This window comes from Bubalus bubalis, chromosome 7 (genome assembly GCF_019923935.1).
Source record: "Bubalus bubalis isolate 160015118507 breed Murrah chromosome 7, NDDB_SH_1, whole genome shotgun sequence".
In the NCBI taxonomy this organism is placed as follows: domain Eukaryota; kingdom Metazoa; phylum Chordata; class Mammalia; order Artiodactyla; family Bovidae; genus Bubalus; species Bubalus bubalis.
Genome location: NC_059163.1, coordinates 50,291,923 through 50,316,841, shown reverse-complemented (window position 1 = coordinate 50,316,841; position 24,919 = coordinate 50,291,923). Strand labels below are relative to the sequence as shown.

Genomic DNA, 24,919 nt, shown 5'->3' with positions numbered 1-24,919 from the left:
AATCTTACAGGACAAGGAAAGGACCTGAGATTTCTAAGTATATTAAGAATCAAGTAGAGGATCCCCAGCAAAGAAGTGACCTGGTCTGACTTAACCAAAGGATCATCTGGTTATTATGTGCATCACAGACTGTAAGCAACAACGTGGAACAACCCATTAAGAGAGAACCACAAGAAAAGATAGCAGCTTGAACTAGAGCTGTTCTAGTGGTGGTGCAAGGAAGTATTCAAACATATTTTGAATATAAGGCCAGAGATTAAGGTCAGGTAGGTGGTGCTATTGGTAAAGAGCCCACCTGCCAATGAGAGATGTGGGTTTGATCCCTGAATCGGGAAGATTCCCTGGAGAAGAAAATGGCAACCCACTCCAGTATTCTTGCCTGGAGAACCCCAGGGACAGAGGAGCCTGGTGGGCTATGGTCCACAGGGTCGCAAAGAGTTGGAGTGATTGAAGCAACTTAGCACACATGTACCATATTTATGGTATAGCTAGAATCTGCCATCCAGTCTTCTGATGACCCATTCATTCCTTCACATTACACCAACTTCTCCTTGCCCCATGAACTTCATAGTGTTATATGAACTATTCTTTGCAAGGAATATATTTAGAATGCTCTTGTTACAGAACCTGGCTGGTTGAGATTTATTTTACAAACCATTAAATGCAAGTGAAAGTGCTCTATGTAAAGCAACCATGATGTTTAACCTTCTGGTGACTAATTCAGATGTGCCAGGGACAACAATGATATTTAGATGTGCATTATACAGGTAATATATACTGCTTCACAGTTACTGTGATGCAAAGACGTTCTTTGACTAGGTGTGCATAGCTAGGAAAATATTCTACTTGTTTATAGTTAGCAAACGTTGAAAATACTCAATGCTTTTTTTTTTTTTTTTTTTTTTGCTATGAATAAACATCTATCTGGTCCTTGACCTGTCAGAATTTACATCCCACATAACTTTCAACAAGCCAAATATTGAATGTCCACTGTGTCAGGCACTTTACTAGACCTGGAAAACTAAAATGAATGGTCCCTTTTCATCAGGTACAAAGACAAAAAGAGTTGAAAGTGACTTAGAAAAAGAAGCAAATTTTTCAAAAGCGCAGATACCTGTTGAAAATTATTGATCAGGTAATGCTGATCAATTTACACGAGTTTGAGCAAGCTTTAAGAGATACTGAAGACAGTGAGGCCTGCCATGCTGCAGTCCATGGGGTCAGAGAGTCAGACATGACTTAGCAACTGAACAACAGCAATGCTACAGTAAACAGAACAACTAGATCTTCTTGGAATTGTCAGGAAAAAGTTTCCTAAATGGGTGAGCAGGAGTTTTAAGAAAAGAATCAGACTTGGCAGGTAGAATATTCAGCATAAGGAAAATACAGCGCAGGAGGACTAAAGGGTGGAAGCAAGTATGACAGGGCATGAGTCCACACCCAGGTGTAGCAGGACTGGGTCATTATTAGCAAAGGGTGGAGGAAGCAATTAGAGGAAAGCTGCAAACACAAACCAGTAGTTCACAACTGAGGTCTCAAGAGCACTGAATGTGATCAAAACAGAGTATGTGTGTGTATCTTAATTCATTTCCGACTCTTTGTGACCCCACAGACTGTAGCCCACCAGGCTCCTCTGTCCACGGGATTCCCGAGCAAGAATACCGGAGTGGGTTGTCATTTCCTTCTCCAGGGGATCTCCAGGGATCGAACCCAGGCCGCTTCTGTCTCCTGTATTGGCTGCTGCTGCTGCTGCTAAGTCGCTTCAGTCATGTCCGACTCTGTGCGACCCCAGAGATGGCAGCCCACCAGGCTCCCCGTCCCTGGGATTCTCCAGGCAAGAACACTGGAGTGGGTTGCCATTTCCTTCTCCAATGCGTGAAAGTGAAGTCGCTCAGTCGTGTCCGACCCTCAGCGACCCCATGGACTGCAGCCCACCAGGCTCCTCCGTCCACGGGATTTTCCAGGCAAAAGTACTGGAGTACGGTGCCATTGCCTTCTCCGAGGCAAGCAGATTCTTTACCACTGCGCCACTTGGGACAAATTACAAACGGGTGCCACTGAAGACAAATTTTTAGTCATACTTCTCTCTGCGTTTATCAGTATTCGTCAACATGTTTATTAAGTACTTTCAATACACAACCTTTTAAAGGCAAGACACAATATGGAAAAGTTTTTCAGAAGAAAACAATACAAAGAAGAGATTATGGATCGACTAACAGACAAAGTTGAGAAAGGAGCAGTTTTCTATCCCTGCTTCCATGAGTGTGCTGAAAACAGCAATGAAGTCGGGAAAATTGTTCTAGATAATGCCTTTATCTAATGCATAGTGTCTCTCCGTAGTAATCACTCAACAATTTATGGTTATTCTTTTCTAGACATCTCTTAACCATTTGAGATTTGGCTTTCTCATTTTCAGAAGAAGAAACGGGTCATAGATGGTCTGCGGCTCCTGCCAGACCCGACAATTCCCTATTTCAAGAAGGCATCGACTAAATATTTGCTGAACACACGAAGTAAACTCTTTCCATGGGGCCAGGCTCAGCGCCCACCAGAGAACCCGCTTAGAAGGAGAACAGGATCGGACGCTGGACCCACAGGCGGGTGTTCAACCAACGCCAATTGGTGGGGCTAAGAGTCTCGACTTGCAATCTTAGTCCCACCCGCCGCCTGGTCCACACTCCCCTCGTGCCCCGCCTGCGCCCGGAATCGCTCTTCTCATCCAGCAGAGCAGTGACCCGCCTCCGCCAACGCTCCGAACACGCCCCTTCCGGCTTAAGACCCGCCCCCCACGCGGCCCCGCCCCACCAGCCTCGCCCATGGCCACGCCCCTCCGCAAGATCTGAGCTGGGTTCCTAGCGCTGGTCGGCGGCCGGTCCACCCACGACGCTCTGAGGTCACCCACTGGGCCGGGCTGAGGGGGGTGGAGGGACGGAGGGAAGATGGCTGCCGAGGCCGGATATTGGCGCCGCCTCCCCCAATCCTGGAGCCGGCGCAGATGAGGCGGCTCGGCTGGGTCCGGCGACGCTTGGGAACCGGAGCAGGAGGGACACAGGCGGTGGGGCCTGGCCCTGCTATATGCCGGCGCCTCGGCTAGAGTGAGCGGCGGCGGCGGCGCCTCTTTCCTCCGGCTCTTTGCCTGTCGCTGTGAGTCCGAACGGGTGGCCGGCGGCAGAGGCAGCGGGGCCGGGATGGAGGACGTTAACTCCGACGTGAACGCGGACCAGGAGGTGCGGAAGCTGCAGGAGCTGGTGAAGATGCTGGAGAAGCAGAACGAGCAGCTGAGGAGCCGCTCCGGGGCCGTGCAGGGCGCCGGCTCCTTCGGGCCCGGCAGCCCGGTTCGGGCCGGAGCGTCCACTCCCTCCTCCGGCACGGCGTCTCCTCGGGGCTTCCCTTTGGGCCTCAGCGCCAAATCGGGCAGCGGGGCCGGGTCGGGCCCGAGGCGGACGAGTAGTGAGGAGCTGCGGGACGCCACCTCCTTGCTGGCGGCGGGCGAGGGCGGCTTGCTGGACGAGGTGGAGCCGCTGCGGCCCGACGAACTGGAGCGCCTGTCAGGCTGGGAGGAGGAGGAGGAGAGCTGGTGAGCGCGGGGCTCCGGGCCGGGGCTGGGCGGGGACAGGGGTCCCCCGGTAAGACACCTCGCTTTGTGTAGCGGGGTCCGCTCTCTGACTCGTGGTTTTCTTGCTTTGGCAGCGGTAAGGTCAGCGAGAGTTGGGGGTTCGAGGCTTGCGAGAGGAACAGGGTTTGTAGCTAGTTCTCCTCTGGGTTGGGGGACCCTCTGGGCTTTGGGCCCCGTTGGGGTCTGGGGACTGGCACAGCCTAGGAAGGGCTGCTCGCCGTGGGAGGAGTCGGAGGTGGGAAACTGCTCTTTAGGAAGGGATCTTGCTTTGTGTGAAATCCTGGCTTTCGGATACTGGCCTGGGTATTTTGGGTGTCGGGGAGGGGTTCTGCTTGATGAGGTGTCACCGGTGGCGGGGAGCAGACCAGGGTAATCGAAGTCCGCGCAGTGGTCAGCGTTTTGGACCAGTGGGAGTTGGGTACATTTCTGGCGGCGATGGGGAGACCGTGTGAATCAGCACTCCCCCTTGGGTAGTGGGGTGAAGCTTGCTTTGTGTGAAGAGGGCAGAGGATGGTGCCGCTTTGTGTAAGAGTCAACGGTGGAACAAGAGCCCTGACTCTCATTTTTTAAACAAAAATTAGGTTTGGCGTTTTCCTAAGCTGTGAAGTGACAGTTTTCCATCTTTCATTTCCATGTCATGCTAGAGGCAGAGAAAAAGAGCCCTGTTTAAAAATGTGAACCGAACTGCATTGTCACAAGCTACTTGATAAAATTGTGACCCACGGCATAATATCACTTCCATATATAGAGAGGACATGAGAGGCAGTTTGCTTCGTGTTTTATGGCAATTGCATAAAAATATCTATGGGAAATTCTTAATTTGTCTTTTTTTTTTTAAGTTTTCATCTTTTAGCTAAAGTATCTCTCTGTTCTTTGTTGAAATTGAAACTTCTAACAGTGAAATTGAAATCCTTCATAGACTCGGGTTTTGCAGGGCTGCAGCTTTACTGAATGTCCTGATATAGTTGAGAGCTTTGCCTGGATTCAGGCCCTGGCTCGGCTACTCACAGCTGTACGACCTTGGGCAAGTTACTCTGAGCCTCACTTTCTCCCTCTTATTTGATGAAGAAAATAATAGTTCTTTATTCTATAGCATTGTGAAGATCATGTGAGATAATCCGTGTATCCTTTTAGCAAGGGTCTGGTATATAAGCTCTCTGAGACACTAGCTGCTATTACTGTTAAGCCAAGTTGTTAATATCAAGAAATATTTAGTGAGTGCTTCCAGGATCTTGTGGGAGATTCTTAAATTTGATCCCTGTTCATTCAGTCTTGTTGGGATAGGGTTGCGAAGAGTCAGACCCGACTTGGCGACTGAACAACAAAATAAGAAACAGGTTGGGAAATACATAGTGAATTGCTTAAAAGATTGATAGGCACCGAAAGTACTGAGAGTGCTGAGAAATTGGGAAGAAAATAATAGTCTAAGGTAGTTGGGAAAACTTTGAGGAGAGGTGGAGCCTGAGGACTGAGGGGCATTTTATGCTCTGACAACTGCTAGAGCAGAGTCAGAGATATTTGTAACTCTCGATTAGAAAGATTTGAAATACAGAGATACTCTTGAATATATGATGTCAAGCCTTTATTTTACTGCCAGGTGATACCAAATATAATTAGAACTGACTGTGGTAGTGACAGTTTTCATATTAGTGTGAAGTCATGTCCTCACAAAGGAATCCTAGGTATGTATACACTTTAAAAGAAGTGAGAATCATCTAAATACCATCACATGCCTCTTCCAACTGATGATGATAATGATGCTCTTAATAATAACGAGGATTAGCTGCACTCATCCCCCATTTTAGATGATATATTCTTAGAACACAATAACTCCACTTGGAGAGGCTGATTAAGTCTTTTGCAGCTTTGGTTAAGTAAAGCGAGTCTTTTAAAATACTATGCCAGAAGTTTCTTTCGGCCAGTTGGTTCCTGGTTACATGTCTTTATATTATAGATGTCCTACTCTTTTTCTGAAAAGATTTGTGTGAATTAAAAGATGGAAAATCATGTTTAAAGTGTTTTTGGAGTATGTGTATGAAGTATTAAGTTACAAAGGGTGGTGGGTGTTAGTAGCAGTAAGAGGAAGATTTTTAAATCAGTTTTTCTTAGCAAACTAAAAATCTACTTTCTGTAACATACACATTTCTTTCTTTTTCATTTAGGGAAATGTTTTTTTCCCAAATGTATACCACAAAATGCCACTCCTGAAGGTGTTAGTAGATATTGTGTGAAAAAATAATTGTTGGTCTGAGATCAGATATATCTGGGGAAAAGGTTCAACAACAACGAAAAAATTTTCTTTTATGCTGAACTTTTTTGATATGCTAGTATGATGATATGCTAGTATGTGTTGAATATAGTAAAACTCTAAGTGGTGTGGTTTGTCTCCTAAACTCATTTGAGCTCCCAAGGAATTAGTTTCTGTAGAACACACTTAGTAACCAGTATTGTACTTAGTGGAGACGGAACTGGCAAACCACTCAGGTATTCTTTTTTTTTTTTTTTTTTTTAATTTTATTTTATTTTTAAACTTTACATAATTGTATTAGTTTTGCCACACACAGGTATTCTTGACTGGAGAATCCCATGGACAGAGGAGCCTGGTGGGCTGCAGTCCATGGGGTTGCAAAGAGTTGGGCATGACTGAGTCACACACACAAACACTGTACTTTTAGCAGTGACTTTCACTTTTTTTTTTAGACCCATCTTCATGATAAGTACATTTTATACCATAGTTTAGTACACACATGTATGTGGATAATTGAAACAGTTTCACAAAACTCTACTTAGTATATATGTTAAAGTGCTAAGATTTTCTCTTTCTTTAGGGTAAAAATGCTGGTTACAATTCACTAAGCTGATTTGGTGACCCGTTAATGGTAATTATTAGTTTGAAAAATGCTCTTATAGAACAACTCAGAAAAATCTAGAGAAGGAAACTTACATTATTGTGTATCCCAGTGTGTCACGCGATGCCAGGCAACGTATGAACAATTTTACAGTTAATTGCATTTAAGTTTTTATCCATTTATGAGGTAGGTATCATTTTCCAGGTAAGGCAACTTAATCACTCTCTAAGCATCAAATAGCAGACAGTAGATGATGGAGTCAGGATTTGAATCCAGGTCTTTATGACATCATAGCTTATGTTGTTCCCACTTTATTTTGCTTTCTCCAAGTATAATTCCTTTTCCACCTGAATAGCCCCTTACAGTATTTGAATACTACCATCATAACCCTACTGACTCCTCCCTACCACACACTGAGCACTCTAATCTCCAGAGTAAAACAACCCCAGTTTGTTTCCTTCTTGTTATTTAGCTCCTAAGTCATGTCCGACTCTTTTGCAATCCCATGGACTATAGCCCACCAGTCTTCTCTGTCCATGGGATTCTCTAGGCAAAAATACTGGAGTTGGTTGCCATTTCCTTCTGCAGGGGATCTTTCTGACCCAGGGAGCAAAGCTGCTTCTCCTGCCTGGCAGGTGGATTCTTTACTACTGAGCCACCTAGGAAGCCCTTTAATCATTCATAACTTAATGTAATTCTCTGATCTTTCAGCCATGGTCACTTTTAATAAATTGTAGTTGTTCCTTGTCATTAAATGTGTTATCCAGAACTGAACTTGGAATTTTAGATGATATTTGACCAGCGTGTGGTGGATATATTTTGCATGAGCTAAATGCTGTTATTTGGAACCAAGTATTTCATTAACAGTTTTGACTTCTGTTACTTATGCTTAATATGAGCCAGTAGTTTCAGTTACACTCTGTATTTTTATACATAGGTTGTTAAACCAAGTCTTCCTAACCCTGGTTTTCTGTAATGATTTTTTTTAGCTTAGATATTAAGTTTTTGTATTTTGTTAGTCTTGATTTAGGCATTTAATATTACCTATTTCTTGCAATTTTTTTTGGTCATTTTCATGGCTTCCCTGGTGGTTCAGACGGTAAAGTGTCTGCCTGCAATGTGGGAGATCCGGGTTCCATCCCTGGATGGGGAGGATTCCCTGGAGAAGGAAATGGCAACCCACTCCAGTACCCTTGCCTGGAAAATCCCATGGACAGAGGAGCCTGGTATGCTACAGTCCATGGGGTCTCAAAGAGTCGGACAGGACTGAGCAGCTTCACTCACTCACTCACTGATACTTCATAGGAATACTTAATGGGTCTTCATTCAGGTTGTTGATGAAAATATTAAAATTATAGAATAAAGGGCTCTGAAGTATGCAGCTCAACTAGACTTCCTCCAGATTAACATCATTAGTCAACATACATTGTGGGTATTCATTAACTGTTAGTACTACTTCTTCTTATCACGCCTATATGCCGTTTTGCCTGTATGGATATTATGAAAGATTTTGCCAAATGTCTTGCTGTAATTAAGCTATATGGTGCCTACAGAGTTCTTACCTACAGTTAAGTAAACTTATCAAAATAGAAATTGCAGTTAATTTGGTTTCACTTGTTTATGGTGAATCTTCTGGCTTTTACCTTTTCTAACTTTACATTTTGTTTAACATAATTTTGAATTTTGCAAGGAATCAGTCTGTCTGGAATTTCTAGACATTGCTTCCTTTTCACTTTAGAAATTCTAGTATTTCCTCTTATTCAGGCTTTTGACCCTTCCATAATATTTTGGATCAACAGCAGTAATTTGGTGATACAATTTCAGTTATTTTCCATTATTTAGAAGAGTAGAGCTAACCTTGTTTCAAGCTGCCTTTCAGCTTACTATCACCTTGACTCAATTTGGACTTCAGTTTCCCTCAATTTAGCCTCCCAACAATTCCAAGTTTGTAGTTCAGTACTGTCATATGCATACACATTGCTTCTGTGCAGCAGATCCCCAGAACCCTCCCATCCTGCATGACTGAAACTTTACACTCACAGAACAGCAACTCCTTACCCCCAGTACTCCCAACTCCTGGCAGGTACTGTTCTATGTACCTTATTTCTGTGAGTTTAGCTACATTAGATGCCTATAAGTGGAATCACGAAGAATTTGTCCCTTTGTGACAAGCTTATTTCACTTAGCATAATTTTCTTAAGGTTCATCCATGTTGTAGCATATGATAGGGCTTCCTTCTGTTTCTAAGGCTGAATAATAGTCCATTCTATGTATATAACACACCTTCTTTATCCATTCATCTTTTGGTGGATGCTTGCATTGCTTCCATTTCTTGGCTGTTGTGAAAAATGCTGCTATGAATGTGGGCCTACAAATAATCTGTTCAAGTCCTTGCTTTCACTTCTTGTGGATTCATAACCAGAAGTGGAGTTTTTTGATCAAATGGTAAATCTATGTTTAATTTTTTGAGGAGCCACTGTATTGTTTTCTACAGCAGCTAAGCCATTCTGCATTCCAACCAGCATTACACAAAGGTTCCAGTTTTTCCACATTCTTACCAATACTTATTCCGATTCATTCTGAGTTTTTAAATTTTTAAATTATTTTTGGCTGTGCTGGGTCTTCATTGCTGCGTGTGGGCTTTCTCGAGTTGTGGTGTGTGGGCTTCTCATTGAGGTGATCTCTCTTGTTGCAGACCACGAGCTCTATGGTGTGTAGGCTTCAGTAGTTGCAACACTTGGGCTCAGTAGTTGCTATTCAACTTAGTTGCCCAACAGCATGTGGGATCTTTGTGGACCAGGGATTGAACCAATGTCCCCTACATTGCAAGGTGAATTCTTAACCACTGGACCACTAGGGGAGCCTTCATTCTGAGTTTTTATATGATGTGAGGTAGGGGTCCGACAATTCATTTTGCATGTGGACATCCAGTTGTCTCTGTACCATTTGTTGAGAAGACTTTTCTGTTCCCATTAAATTGTCACCACATCTTTGTCAAAATTCAGTTGCTTATAAATGTATGGGCTTATTTCTGGACTCTCCATTCTATTCTGTTAATCTATCTGTGACTATCTATTCCAGTACTACACAGCCATAATTACTATAGATTTGAAATTGGAAAGTGTGAGTCCTCTGATTTTGTTTATTTCAAGATTGTTTTGGCTCTTCAGAGACTGTTGTATTTCCATATGAATTTTAGGATCAACTTGTAAATCTCAAAAAAAAAAAAAAACACCCTGGAATTTTGATAGGGATTATGTTAAATCTGTAGGTAAATTTGGGATTTTAACTATTGAGATCTTAACAATATTGATTTTTAATTTTTTTCAACTTTAAAAATTTTCAGTGTTGAAGAGTTATATTCCTTTTGTTAATTTTATTTTAGTTATTTTATTCTTTTTTGATGTCACTGTAAATGGAATTGTTTTTCTTAATTTCATTTTTGGACTCTTCATTACTGCTGTATAGAAATACAGTTGATTTCTGTGTATTGATGTCATTGTCTCTTGCAATCTTACCAAGCTTGTTTATTAGCTGTGATAGTTTGTTTTTTGGTGTGACTCCATAGGATTTTTTATATATAAAATTATGTCATCTGCTGATAGAGATAATTTTACTTCTTTTTTCCCAGGCTGGATGCCTTTTATTTCATCTTCCTGCCTAAATGCCCTGAAACTAGAACACCCAGTATCATGTTGGGTACAAGCAGTGAAAGAAGACATCCATCATTGTGATTTTCATTGTTCTTTTATTTTTAATAATTGCTAACAATTATTTATTGCATTAACACATGATGGATACTATACTAAGCACTTTGTATGCTGTAATTCATCTTTTTAATAACCCAGTATGGTCATTCTATTATTAATCCCCATTTTAAAGGTGAGGCAATTAAAGCTTAGATTAAATAACTTGCTTATAGTCACTCAAATATATGGACAAACTAGGATTGGAACACAGATACTCTGACTATATTTAAACATTTTCAACCGTTGTGTGTGTGCATGCTTAGTCATGTCCAACTCTTTGCGTCCCCATGGACTGTAGTCTGCCAGGCTCCTCTGTCCATGAAATTTTCTAGGCAAGAATACTGGAGTGGTTTTCCATTTCCTCCTCCAGGGGATCTTCCTGACCCAGGGATCAAACCCACAGCTCTTGTGTTTCCTGCTTGGCAGGCTGATTCTTTACCACTGTGCCCCTGGGAAGCCTTTACCTAATTCTTGTTATTCTTAATAGATTTGTACTGTTATTCACCTTTAGCTCTATATTCCACCTAATTCATTTGATCATTTATCTTTTAACAACCTGAGCCCTAGGTACATTTTTTATTTATCTCATGACCTCATTTGGTACTCATTATTCTTGTGCCGAAGTGGCCTTTAGAGCCCCAGGAGTCAGACTGTAGTCCCACCCTTGTCAACTGCATGACCTTGTCAACCACTTACTCTCTGTGCTTGAGACTGTTCATTGTTTGTAGAGTTAATTATTATACCAGCCATATAGAATTAAATATCTGTAAAGCATTTACAAGTTCTTGGTACAAATTAAAAATATAAGTGTTAGCTTTGTCATCATCAGCACCATTTTATTTTAATTCAACTCTGGCCTGTCTTTGCAGTGAACTTGAAAAATTTAAACATGTACAAAAGTAGAATGAACAATGAAACAAACCTTTCAGTTCAGTTCAGTTCAATCGCTCAGTTGTGTCCGACTCTTTGTGACCCCATGAACTGCAGCATGCCAGGCCTCCTTGCCCATCACCAACTCCCGGAGTTCACTCAGACTCACGTCCATCAAGTCAGTGATGGCATCCAGCCATCTCATCCTCTGTCGTCCCCTTCTCCTGCCCCTGATCCCTCCCAGCATCAGAGTCTTTTCCAATGAGTCAACTCTTAGCATGAGGTGGCCAAAGGACTGGAGTTTCAGCTTTAGCATCATTCCTTCCAAAGAACACCCAGGGCTGATCTCCTTTAGAATGGACTGGTTGGATCTCCTTGGCATATTGAAAAGCAGAGGCGTCATATCATTTAATTACTAAATATTATAGTAGAAGATATGGACTCTTTTTAAACCTAACTACAATACCAGTTTCCTGTCTTTAATATCATCAAATGTGCTCTGAATGTTTTTAGATCATCACTATTACATCTTTTCTTTGTATGGAATTTGTATTAGGTAAATAACATGATTCATATTTTTCTTTGGCCTATTGGCCTATAGTCAGCCCCTGTAATATCATCATTAGTTTTATAATTAGTTAACATTTTTAATTAAATTTAGTTTTAGTGTCTCTCTGCTTTCATTTCTTAGTTGTTCCTTGGCAGGTGGAATCTTCCTGGACCAGGGATTGAACCCGTGTCCTGTGCATTGGCAAGTGGATTCTTATCCACTGTGCCACCAGCGAGGTCCCCTTAAAAGTTTTTGAGATTGGAAATCTAAATTGTTCCTCATATCCTGTTAAATTTGCTTTACTTTAAATCAGTTTTAAGTTTATGAAGGCACTTTCACTCAGACTGCTCGTCAATAAATTTTATTGATAAACTTTCGCCAGCTCAGCGATCGATAGGTATGTAGTTTTTACTTACTGTATTTTTTTTCTCATAGCCCTTCACTTTTGAGAATGGACTTTATTACCTGACCATTTTATGTATGCTTTTTGTAGGAAACTGTCAGTAGAATTTGTAATTTAATATGATGAGCCCAGGTTTATAAAGCAATTTAATTTGTATACTTGCCACTACTTATGATTTGGCAATGGCTCACTGATTAAAATCTTAAAGTTTTATCTTCTGGATTCTTCTGTACCAAGGAGATGTTATTTTAAAGTAACATGGTTTGTGTGTGTTTTAATTGAATCAGAAGTTATACATCAGATGACCATTTTATTCCCTTCTTAACTCTGGTTTCCCGGTGATTCTAACATGACTTTATATTTTCTTTTTTCTTCAATGGAACAAATTCTTAGAGCCTGTATGTGTGAGCAGCCCAATGTTAGAACAGTTAGAGACATAGTAATGCGTTTTCTTGCTTTCTTAAAAAATTGAATTTGACCAAGAAGGGCCACGTGATTGGTAAAATACAGTCATTATTGTTCAAGCATGTTCTTTATACCAAGGCATTTTATGCATGTTAAATCATTTAATCTGTTTTGAATTGTAATTGTATTTATTGTTATCCCCATTTTTTTTTTCAATTAGGGTAAAATATACAAAACAAAAACTTGACCATTTCAGTCACTTCTAAGTGTATAGTTCAGTGGCATATTAAACATTTATGTTGTTGTGAGGTCATCTCTACTATCCTTCTCTAGAACTTTATCTTTACAAATTGAAATTCTGTATAAACAGTAACTCCCCATTCCCCTATTCACCCTGCCTCCAGCCCCTCACCACCACCACCATTCTACAGTCTGTCTATGAGTTTGACTACTCTAGGTACCACATGGAAGTGGAATCATGTAGAATTTATCTTTTAGTGTCTGGTTTATTTCATTTATTGTTGTGTCTTCAAAGTTTATCTTGATCGTATTGATAAGAAGGTGTCATGTTATCTTGTCATCTTACAAGTAAGGAAATTAAACTTGATGTCACACAGCTAATATAGTTCATTGAAATTTTTACCAAGCCTTAAGACCATGCCTGGTAAATAACATTTTATCTTGATTTGTTTAACCTGTAGATAGATTGATTTTTTTAAGGTTTATTCTGTATAACTCTGGAGATCATTACTAGGACAGTAGGTATACATTGTTGTTGCTCAGTTGTGTCCGACTCTTTGCGAACCCATGGATTGTGGTACTCCAGGCTTCCCTGTCCTTCACCATCTCCCAGAGTTTGCTCAAACTCATGTCTATTGAGTCGGTGATGCCATACGACTCTCTCATCTCCTGTCATCCCCTTTTCCTCCTGCCTTCAGTCTTTCCCAGCATCAGGGTCTTTTTCAATGAGTTGACTCTTCACACTGGGTGGCCAAGGTATATATTAGAGGTAAGCAAATATTTAATTAATAGAAGGAAAATGTTCTAGTAGAGCTGTTCCTAGACAGTATGAACTGCCTTTAAAAAGTGTTGTGAGTAACTTTTAGCAGTAAAAGTTAATTGTCCTGTGGCAAGGGATGTTAGAGGTAAAAGTTGAATTTGATTACTTCTAAGTGTACTTTTAAATTCTATTTCTGTGATTAAAATATTGTAGTCTTTTGGGAACATAAGATACCTTCAAGACAAAGTGCTAAGCTTAAATGTGGGAGAGATCTTTAAGCATCATGGAGTTTTTATAAATCTGTGGCACATTTCTTTGAATATCCTTAGTAATGGCAAATTCTTTTCCTGTTGAGGGTAGGTTTGAGTTTTGAAAACTGTCTAAAGTCATTATTATGCCTAGTGAATAAAAATGGGTTAGGAAGATATTTGAAGCTCTCAGCAGTGTAAGTCCATTTCACCTTTTTCCTAGATTTACTTGCTGTTAGGAAATTTCATGAACGTTCAGGCCTATTACCTTTTAATGTTTGTTCTGTATAGAGTATCTTCTTTTTCTCTCTGAAATCTAAATTTCCCACTTGGTTTACTTCCTCTTCAATGTTACCTACTACTGTTTATGTTTCTTTTTAGAGCATGTGTAACATCACAACCTCCTCTTTGGTCTGTCTTGTCTAGATTGTGAGCATTTTAAGCAGAGGGAACAGTATCATATTCATCTTTGTGTATCCGAAACAGGCTCTCAGAATCTTGTGAGTTCAGTTACATTAAATTGAATCAATCTGATTGTCAATGATAAATTGAAACTAGGTGAAGCTGGAAATAATGAGACCAAATTTTTGCATGACTTGCATGACCCCAATGCCAATTAACAGTAAGGAATTTCACATGTAGTCTGCGTAATGGCAATATTAAAACTGTACTCTCCCATGAATTAATTAAAATACTGTCAAGATACAGTGTCATATCAAAAATCAGTTTCAAAATTGTCTCTTTGGTAGGATAAAAGATATACTTTGTTTTATACTTCTTTGTATATTTTATGATTTCTCAGTTTTCTGTTATGAACACAAGTTGCTTTTATAATTAAAAAATCCTAGTGATAAATCCTACTAATTGAAGTCAGTTTCATTAGTCTGTGGTCACATAGAGTAGGGATCATAATACAACGGGATGGATATTTAGGTCACTTCCATGTCTCGGCTGTTGTGAATTGTGCTGCGGTGAACATTGGGGTGCATGTGTCTTTTCAAATTATGGTTTCTCTGAATATATGCCCATAGTATACCCATAGTGGGATTGCTGAATCATGTGGCAGTTCTATATGCAGTTTTTTTAAGGAACCTCCATACTGTTTTCCATAATGTACCAATTTACATTCCCACCCACAGTGTAGGAACGTTCCCTTTTCTCCACACCCTCTCCAGCATTTATTGTTGGTAGATCTTTTGATGATGACCATTCTGACTGGTGTGAGGTTATACCTCATAGTAGTTTTGATTCGCATACCTCTAATAATTAGTGATATTGAGCATCTTTTTGTGTGCTTTTTGGCCATCTGTATGTCTTCTTTGGAGAAATGTCTGTTTAATCTTCTCTTCCCCCCGCCCCTGACCCATTTTTTTGATTGAGTTGTTTGGTTTTGTTTGTTTGTTTGTTTTATTGAGGTACATAAGTTGTTTGTATCTTTAGAGGTTAATCCCTTGTTGGTTACTTCATTTGCAAACATTTTCTCCTTTTCTGTGGGTTGTCTTTTTGTTTATGATCTCCTTTGCTGTGCAAAAGCTTTCAAGTTTAATTAGCTCCCATTCGTTTATTTTTATTTTCATTAGGAGGTGGATCAAAAAGATATTACTGTGATCTGTAGTCTGTTTTTGTTGAGGGGAGGGATCCAAACAGCTTAATTTTCCAAGGATACCAGATAAAGAATTCTAAAGCTTGGAGTTCACATTCTGTGAGCCTTCTGGGTCACTGATGTTGCTTGCTCTCCTCAGTCTCATTTTTGGGACTACTTTGCATGCAGATCCCTGTGCCAGACTTCCTGAAGTACCTGGCTGGTGCTGATGCCCAGGTAGCCCAAAAAGACTCCTTTTCTCCCAGATCCCTGCCTTCTTGCCTTCTATTGGGAGCATATCTATATATCAGTAAATTTGTTTAATTTTGACATGATTGAAAAAATAATTTGGATAGTAAATAGCATTAAATAATGTATTAATGTAAATGCATTGAGTTATATTAATAATAATGTACTCTTCCTAATAATGGTCTTCCCAGATGGCTCAGTGGTAAATAATCCTGCTAATGCAGGAGATGTGGATTCGATCCCTGGGTTGGGAAGATCCCCTAGAGAAGGAAATGGCAACCCACTCCAGTATTCTTGCCTGGAAAATCCCATGGATATAGGAGCCTGGTGTGCTATGTCCATGGAGGTCACAAAAGAGTCAAATACAATTTAGCAATTAAACAATAAAACAGCAACAAATTCATTATAATAATGACTTGTGCTAGCCAAGGCACTCTGCATGTTGACTCCTGTTATGATAGTTTAGTAACACAAGTGAACTTGTAAAAACATTTAGGTTTTAAGTCTTTCAGTAATACAAGTTCTTATTTTGCATGTTCTGTTTACTCAAAAATCGCATCCTCTGTGATCTTTCATTTGGGAATCTAATGGAGGATGTGGACACCTTTAGGAACAAACTAGATTATTTAAGAGGAAGACACAAAATGCAAAATATACAGTTTGCTTTAATCTTGGAAAAGGTTCAAATTCTGGAGTAAAATTGCAGTTTCTTGACAATATTAAAGAACTATAGGGAGGAAAATAAAAAGTGATATATCTTCTTGAAATGTGAAAAATAATAGATAAGCAAGATAATGCAGTACCATGAAGTTTATGGAAATACTTAGAAATAGAGAAATAGTGTTTAGTTAAAATTTAGAGGTTTAGAATTCATGAGGATGAATCAAACCATATCCCACTTCTAACAATTTACTAGAAGGAGATTCCTCCCACGCACAACCCTCCACTACTCCATTCAGGAACTTCTGCTCATCTGTCTGTGAGAGAGTCAGAAAGCACCCAACCGTGTGTGGCTGTTAAGGGTTGTTTTGTTTGAAAAATATGAAGAAGAAGCAAGGGGTAAGCCAGGCTAAGTCCACAAATAACCTGTGAGTCTGATAAGCATGAGGAATGGAATTTAATAGATGCTATCAAGTTAGTGAGGAGGTTTTAAGCGTATGCATTTAGTGCCTAATTAGTGCTGTATTTTATAATTATAGAGATTATATTGTATGTCTTTATTAATAACTAGTAGATATAGAAGGAGTAAATTAATAGTTTTAGGATGTGACTATCTTTTGAGTGAACCTGCTAATTTCCCCCCCTAGGAGGAAGATAATGGGTTTTTCATTGACTTGTCATAGTGAAACTCTTGTTTACCATTGGTTATTTTTCGCTTGGGCTGATCTGGAGAGGATTGAAAAAAACAAAATCCTCCCAAAAAAGATGAATCCTAGAAACCTGAATCTGGAGGTTTGGAACTTGATGAATAGGTGCTGTAGGTTTCGATGGTAGTACTGCCTATGACTGAGAGAGCTAACAAGTACTGTGTTGGGTACAATCATTCAGTTTTGTCTTAATTTATCTTTGGATTCCTGTTTAGCTCCATGCCTGGCCAGTGGAAGCTACCACATAAACGTTTGTTTAAATGACTGACTGTGGCTTTACACTAAGCCTTCAAGTGCTTGGAGTTTAACTTGGAAACATGATGAGAACAAAATTTGATTCTCTGTAAAACCAGCAGTGAGAGTTCTTAAAAGAAAAATTTATATGGACTTGAATGTGAGGAAGTGAAAAGTGAAAATCACTCAGTTTTGTCCAACTCTTTGTGACCCCATGATCTATATAGTCCAGGGAATTCTCCATGCCAGAATACTGGAGTGGGATCTTCCCAACCCAGGGATCGATCCCAAGTCTCCCGCATTGCAGGCAGATTCTTTACCAGCTTCCAACAATGGGTACAGATAGATCAATGGGTATTACTTTCTGAATCAAAAAGTGCGGGGAAAAGAATGAGTGCCTCATCTGAGTAGGATGAAGCAAAGTTCGTTAGGTAACAAGTAAGAAAGTTGGCTTAAAACTCAACATTCAGAAAACTGAGATCATGGCATCCAGTCTCATCACTTCATGGCGGATAGATGGGGAAACAATGGAAACAGGGAGAGACTTTATTTTTGGGGGCTCCAAAAATCACTGCAGGTGGTGACTGCAGCTATGAAATTAAAAGATGCTTGCTTCTTGGAAGAAAAGCTGTGACCAACCTAGACAACATATTAAAAAGCAGAGACATTACTTTACCAACGAAGCTCTGTCTAGGCAAAGGTATGGTTTTTCCATTAGTCATGTATGGATGTGAGAGTTGGACTATAAAGAAAGTTGAGTGCCGAAGAATTGATGCTTTTGAACTATGATGTTGGAGAAGACTCTTGAGAGTCCCTTGGACTGCAAGGAGATCCAACCAGTCAATCCTGAAGGAAATCAGTCCTGAATATTCATTGGAAGGACTGATGCTGAAGCTGAAACTCCAGTACTTTGGCCACCTGATACGAAGAACCGATTCATTGGAAAAGACCCTGATGCTGGGAAGGATTGAGGGCAGGAGGAGAAGGGGACATCAGAGGATGAGATGGTTGGATGGCATCACTGACACGATGGACATGAGTTTGAGTAGGCTCCAGGAATTGGTGATGGACAGGGAAGCCTGGCGTGCTGTAGTCCATGGGATCACAAAGAGTCAGACACGACTGAGAGACTGAACTGAACTGAAGAAAGTTGAATCATTGAATTGGAGACCATAATGTGGATGATCTCTGAAATCTAGGAGGAGGTTTTTGAGTGTTGGAATATCCTTAACAAAATGGTGTTTTGAAAAGAATAATGTGGCAGTGGTATGTGGGTGGGAACAGGAGATGTAGGTATCTTTGTGTGCTAGAAAACCAAGTCTGATCTTTACCCACCTCTTGGGTCCAGAAACACATAGCAAAACTGGAATCCAAATCAAAGTACTGAGTCCATGATGATGGTCTTTCCATTTCATCCCAACCACTTAAAATTGATTGCAAAAAAAAACAGTCATATCAAGCTAAATGATTCAAGATCAGATTTGTTTCATTCCTCTTATAAAATATTTGTGTGCTTAGTTGCTCAGTCGTGTTCGACTCCTTGCAGCCCCACGGACTGTAGCCTGCCAGACTCCTCTGTCCATGGGGATTCTCCAAGCATGAATACTGAAGTGGGTTGCCATGCCCCCCTCCCGAGGATCTTCCCAACCCAGGGATCAAATCCAGGTCTCCTGCATTGCAGGCAGATTCTTTACTGTCTGAACCACCAGGGAAGCCCTATAAAAGTAATATCAAAATGATATTTTTAAGCAGTGTAGATATTTTATATCTACATAGCTTATAAGAAAGTTAATTTATATTGCTTAAAAATAGCATTTTGATCTTAATTTCTTATATGAGAGAATTGATACTTTGGGCCACATACTTCTTTGTTGTGAGGGCTGTCGTGTGTATTGTATGATGTCTAGCAACACCCCTGGCCAGGCAGAAATGTCATACTTTGCCAGATGTTTCCTGGTGGCAAAATCACCCCAAGTATTACATTAAAGCATACTTACATTGTCTACTTAATCAGAAATATTTAGTGCTGTATTGCAGGAATAAGTATCTGATTTAGTAACTTTGCTTCATACACATTTCTAAGTCATAAAATAGTAATATTCTGAACATTAGGAAAAACTACTGTGTGCCAGGCAGTTATCTTTGGGAATAAGAGTGGGCCATAAGAGATGACACGAATATTTCTGGCCCTGAGATGCTTGGAGTTGTATATGACAGAGAGTTAAATATATATAACTTTTATGTATATATACAACTGCAGGCTTGAACAGTAGAGGACTAGATTGGGTTTTCTCTCCAGGACATTGTTAAATACTTTCCCCCAATCCCCCTAAAATGTATTTTATGCATTCTAACCATCTCGGTATACAGTACACTCTAATAATAAGGAACCCTCACATACTCATTCCTGTCTTTCTATATCTATCTTTTCAAAAGAAAAAGAGAAGAGAATGTCTGGACTGGCCTTAATGTTAACTTTAGTTCTAAAAGCAGAGTATAATGTATTACTTACTCTTACTGCTCTGTCATGTAACATAAAGATATTAGCACTGTAATTACCTAATGTTTTAGGCTAGCGTATTGTTGAGGTTAAATTCTTATATTTGAATATATGTTTATCTTAATATATGTATTTTGATTTCTTCTATTCCTATTTGATTCGTGTTTTCACAAAGTGGACAAAATATTCTAATTTTACAATAATTCAAAAATCTAATTTCAGAACCTGTAGGAATACTGCAAATAGGAGATTCTCTGAGAAGACAGTTTGGTGTTTATTGTGTTGATAAATCTTTGTTACCAGTGTTTAGTAAATTCTAACTTGCTGCTTTCACATCTTTTCTCAGATATTTTTGCAGAAACCTTTTCAACACTAAGAAAAATATATATTAATTTTAAAAACCTAAGCTTGGTTGACAAACCATTAAAAGTCAGTATACATTATTATTGGGCTTACCTGGTGGCTTAGATGGTAAAGAATCTGCCTGCAATTCAGGAGACATGGGTTCAATCCCTGGGTTGGGAAGATCCCCTGGAGAAGGGAATGGCAACCCACTCCAGTATTCTTGCCTGGAGAATCCCATGGACAGAGGAGCCTGGTGGGCTACAGTCCATGGCATTGCAAAGAGTTGGACATGACTGAGCAACAGACACACACACACATACATTATTATTATTTAGGACTTGAAGAACATATCGGTTGCTAAAAGTTAACTTTTTAGCTGTAAGAACCATGGTTTCTTAAACAGCGCTGTTGACAAGCAAAATACTCTTAAGAGAATCAATATGAACCACACACACATTTCATGAAATATATAGATGTGATACATGGTTTTGCTATAATTTGCAGCATCTCATATAGTTTGAGACTTCAGTCTTCCTGATGTCTTTTCTCAAAAAACAACTCATTTTCTGATTGCTACACTCCCAGTTGATCTCATTGTTACTATTGTTTTCCAGCAGTACATGATTATGCCTCAACACTAGATGTTTGCCTTTTTAAAGAAGTAATTTCCAGACTCAGTTTTGTGGCATCCCAAGGAATATCAAAATTGTTTTTATTTTCTTAAAATTAAAAAACCCACACCATACCAAAATGAGAATCAAGAGACTCATGAAATGAAAATGGAAGCATAGCATGTCACTGTCCAGAAGTTTGAGATTTACTACTTTAAAACTTTTCTTCAGTCTCTTCTACTTGCTCTGCCATTTTTTGATTCAGCATGTTGTGTTTTGCTGACATACTAGCAATTTATATCTGTATTCTACCCTGCAGCTGATGTCATTTGGGGGCTTGTAAACTGTTCTAAGACTTTATTAATGAATTTGCCTTGCAAATAATTACCAGTGTTATTTACTAAAATTTCAAAAAGACTTTCATTCATATAAACTGAAGATACTTTTCTTCAATTGCATAATTACAAATAAACTAAAGATACTTTCTTCAGTTGCATTGTGATTTTTTTCCTTGTAATAGTAGGATCAATTACAGCTTTATATTTTGTGGTTCATAGGGCTTAGAAGAAAGCAGGGAACAGCAGAAGGCCATTAGGATGATTATTATATTGACATCTTCACAAGTATCTTTTGCATTTTTTAAAGTAATGGTATTAGTTGGAAAAATATGATAGTTAAGAGCAATTGTTCTCAAGCAATCATGATTTTGCCACTTAACAGCTATGTCACCTTGGGCAAGTCATTTATCTCACTATGCTTCAGTGACCTCATTTATAAAACAGGGATTATAATAGTACCTGTCTCATAAGAGCTGTGCTTTCGGGGTGGCTTGGTGGTAAAGAATTCACCTGCCATTGCAGGATATGTGAATTCAGTCCCTGGGTTGGGAAGATCCCCTGAAGAAGAAAATGGCAACCCACTTCAGTATTCTTGCCTGGGAAATCCCTTGGACAGAGGAGCCTAGCAGGCTACAGTCCATGTGGTTGCAAAAGAGTCAGACATGACTAAGCAACTAAACAACAGCAACACAATCCTAATATTTTATTAAATTATATTTAGATGTGGTAGGACAAAAAATCTTGGGCTTCCCACATGGCACAGTGGTAAAGAATATACCTTCCAATGCAGGAGACACAAGAGATGCAGGTTCGATCCCTGGGTCAGGATGGCCTCCTGGAATAGGAAATGGTAGCCTGCTCCAGTATTTCTTGCCTGGGAAATTCCATGGACACAGTAGCCTGGCGGGCTACAGTCCATGGGGTCGAAAAGAGCTGGACACGACTGAGCAACTAACACTTTATTCAGGATCAAATACTTAACAGTCTGGAAATGTCATTACTATTGCAGGGAATATATATTGAGCTTTGTGAAGACAGAGGCTCCAGTCTTTTGCTTTGAGTATGCCTTACTCAGTAAATAGAGAGGATGATTTTGAGGTATTCAAATCTGATTTTCCTTAGCTTGTAAAAGTTTTCATACCAATCTGCAGAAGTTTTTCAATAATAATTTTAATATAGCTTTTATTTTTACTTTAAGTTAAATCTTAACTTTGTTAGCCTACTTTCAGCTGACTGCAACATGAAAAGTGATTATTGTGGTTATCTTAAATTCAGCAAAGTATCTCCAGTCTCCCCCCTCATCTTTTAATTATGTGTCTGCTATGTGTATGTATAGAAAAGTCAGGATAAACCTACTGCAAACTATAAATATTAATAACTTCAGAGGACAGAATTGGTAGAGGGGAGATTATTATCACTTCTTTGTTGTTCAGTCGTTAAGTCATGTTTGACTGTTTGAGACTCCATGGGCTGTAGCAGCACAACAGGCTTCCCTGTCCTTCACCATCTCCCAGAGTTGGCTCAAACTCATGTCCAATGATTCAGCGAAGCCATCCAACCATCTCATCCTCTGTCATCCCCTTCTCCTCCTGCCTTCACTGTTTCCCAGCATCAGGGTCTTTCCAGTGAGTCGGCTCTTAGCATCAGGTGGCCAAAGTGTTGGAGCTTCAGCATCAGTCCTTCCAATGACTTTTAATTTCATGGCTGCAGTTACCATCTGCAGTGATTTTGGAGCCCCCCAAAGTAAATAGTCTCTCACTATTTCCATTGTTTCCCCATCTATTTGCTATGAAGTGATGGGACCGAATGCCATGATCTTAGTTTTCTGACTGTTGAAAAACATTTTTTTTTAAGTTTTTGAAAAAAAAACTTAAGTTTTAAATTTAAGCCAGCTTTTTAAGTTTTAAGCCAGTTTTTTCACTCTCCTCTTTCACTTTCATCAAGAGGTTTCTCTTTGCTTTCTGCCATAAGGGTGGTATCATCTGCATATCTGAGGTTATTGATATTTCTCCTGGCAGTCTTGATTCCAGCTTGTGCTTTATCCTGCCCAGCATTTCTCATGATGCATATAAGTTAAATAAGCAGAGTAACAATATACAGCCTTGACATACTCCTTTTCCTATTTGGAACCAGTCTGTTGTTCCATGTCCAGTTCTAGCTGTTGCTTCTTGACCTGCATACAGATTTCTCAGGAGGCAGGTAAGGAGGTCTAGTATTCCCATATCTTGAAGAATTTTCCACAGTTTGTTGTGATCCACACAGTCAAAGGCTTTGGCATAGTCAGTAAAGCAGAAGTAGCTGTTTTTCTGGAACTCTTGCTTTTTTTGATGATCCAGTGGATGTTGGTAATTTGATCTCTGGTTCCTCTGCCTTTTCTAAATCCATCTGGAACATCTGGAAGTTCATGGTTCACGTACTGCTGAAACCTGGCTTAGAGAATTTTGAGCATTACTTTGCTAGCTTGTGAGATGAGTGTAACTGTGTGGTAGTTTGAGCATTCTTTGGTATTGCCTTTCTTTGGGATTGGAATGAAAACTGACCTTTTCCAGTCATGTGGCCACTGCTGAGTTTTCCAGATTTGTTGGCATATTGAGTGCAGCACTTTCATAGCATCATCTTTTAGGATTTGAAATAGCTCAGCTGTAATTCCATCACCTCCACTCTTTTTGTTCGTAATGATGCTTCCAAGCCACTTGACTTTGCATTCCAGGGTGTCTGGCTCTAGGTGAATGATCACAGCATCATGGTTATCTGGGTCATGAAGATATTTTTTGTATACTGTCCACAATATATATTTCTAAATATATTACTAAAATTCTTACTTTTCTAAAATAGTTATATTCTTAGTTTTTTTTAATAATCACAAGTCATATTATACAGGCATGTGTGATGTATGGGTCAAAATATGATTTGTAATGATCAGTTTCTTAATATTCATATTGTTAGTATTCATATTCTTACATCTTTATTAGTTCTCTTATAGCAATATACATAAATTACATTTAATGGTGTTTAATTCCTTTGTATTGATTACTCTAAGGGAAAATGCAATATCTTGAAAGGCCAGTTATTTCTAACAGATTTTTTAATACCTTTACTGAGATAGAATTTGGAATGGCACCCCACTCCAGTACTCTTGCCTGGCAAATTCCATGGACAGAGGAGCCTGGTAGGCTGCAGTCCATGGGGTTGCTAGGAGTCGGACACGACTGAGCAACTTCACTTTCACTTTTCACTTTCATGCATTGGAGAAGGAAATGGCAACCCACTCCAGTGTTCTTGCCTGGAGAATCCCAGGGACGGGGAAGCCTGGTGGGCTGCTGTCTCTGGGGTCGCACAGAGTCGGACACGACTGAAGCGACTTAGCAGCAGCAGCAGCAGCACCTGTTTGTAGTATTGAGTTATTTCCAGCATGTTTACAGAATAGTACAACCATGGCCATAATCTTGGTTTAGAATATTTTCAGTATTCCCAAAAGAATTCTTATCCCCATTAGCAGTCACTACCCATTTCTCTTTCCCCAGCCTTTCTCCTATCCCTAGGCAACCTCTAATCTACTTTCCGTCTCATAGATTTGCCTATTCTAGACATTCCATATGAATGGTATCATGTGGTATGTGGTCTTTTGTGGCTGACTTCTTTAACTTAGTTTAGTATTTCTGAGGTTTATCCATGTTTAATGTTTTTATTGCTGCTAACAGTTTTTTACAGGTCTCTCTTCAACTTATAAATACCAACTCAGAAACTTCAGACAGGACAAAAATGAATAAAGTAAGTTTCTTTTAATTCAGAGAAGGTTAGAGGTGGAATTTTCTTTTTGGTGAGCCATGTCTAAGTAGATCCAAAGATGCTTTGTTAAAACACCTTTCTTCACTATATAGTACATAGAGGGGCACCTAATATAGTCTTATGAAAGATACTTAAGGAAGGTTCCCTTGAAGAAGTGATATTTAAGATGAGATTCAGTAGAAAATAGTAATGGGCTGGCTGAAGTTTGACAAGG

The 24,919-nt window shown here is 39.7% G+C and overlaps 1 protein-coding gene across 2 annotated transcripts in view; it reads left to right on the top strand.

The window, feature by feature from the left end:
- The first annotated feature begins 2,910 nt into the window (after positions 1 to 2,910).
- SLAIN2 (SLAIN motif family member 2) overlaps positions 2,911 to 24,919 on the top strand; it is a 69,990-nt gene continuing 47,981 nt past the window's right edge. For both annotated transcript variants that reach the window (XM_006057729.4, XM_025290075.3), the window contains exon 1: positions 2,911 to 3,577. In XM_006057729.4, the coding sequence (XP_006057791.2) occupies positions 3,189 to 3,577 (389 nt within the window). In that variant the 5' untranslated portion in view covers positions 2,911 to 3,188. The remainder of the gene's footprint in view (positions 3,578 to 24,919) is intronic.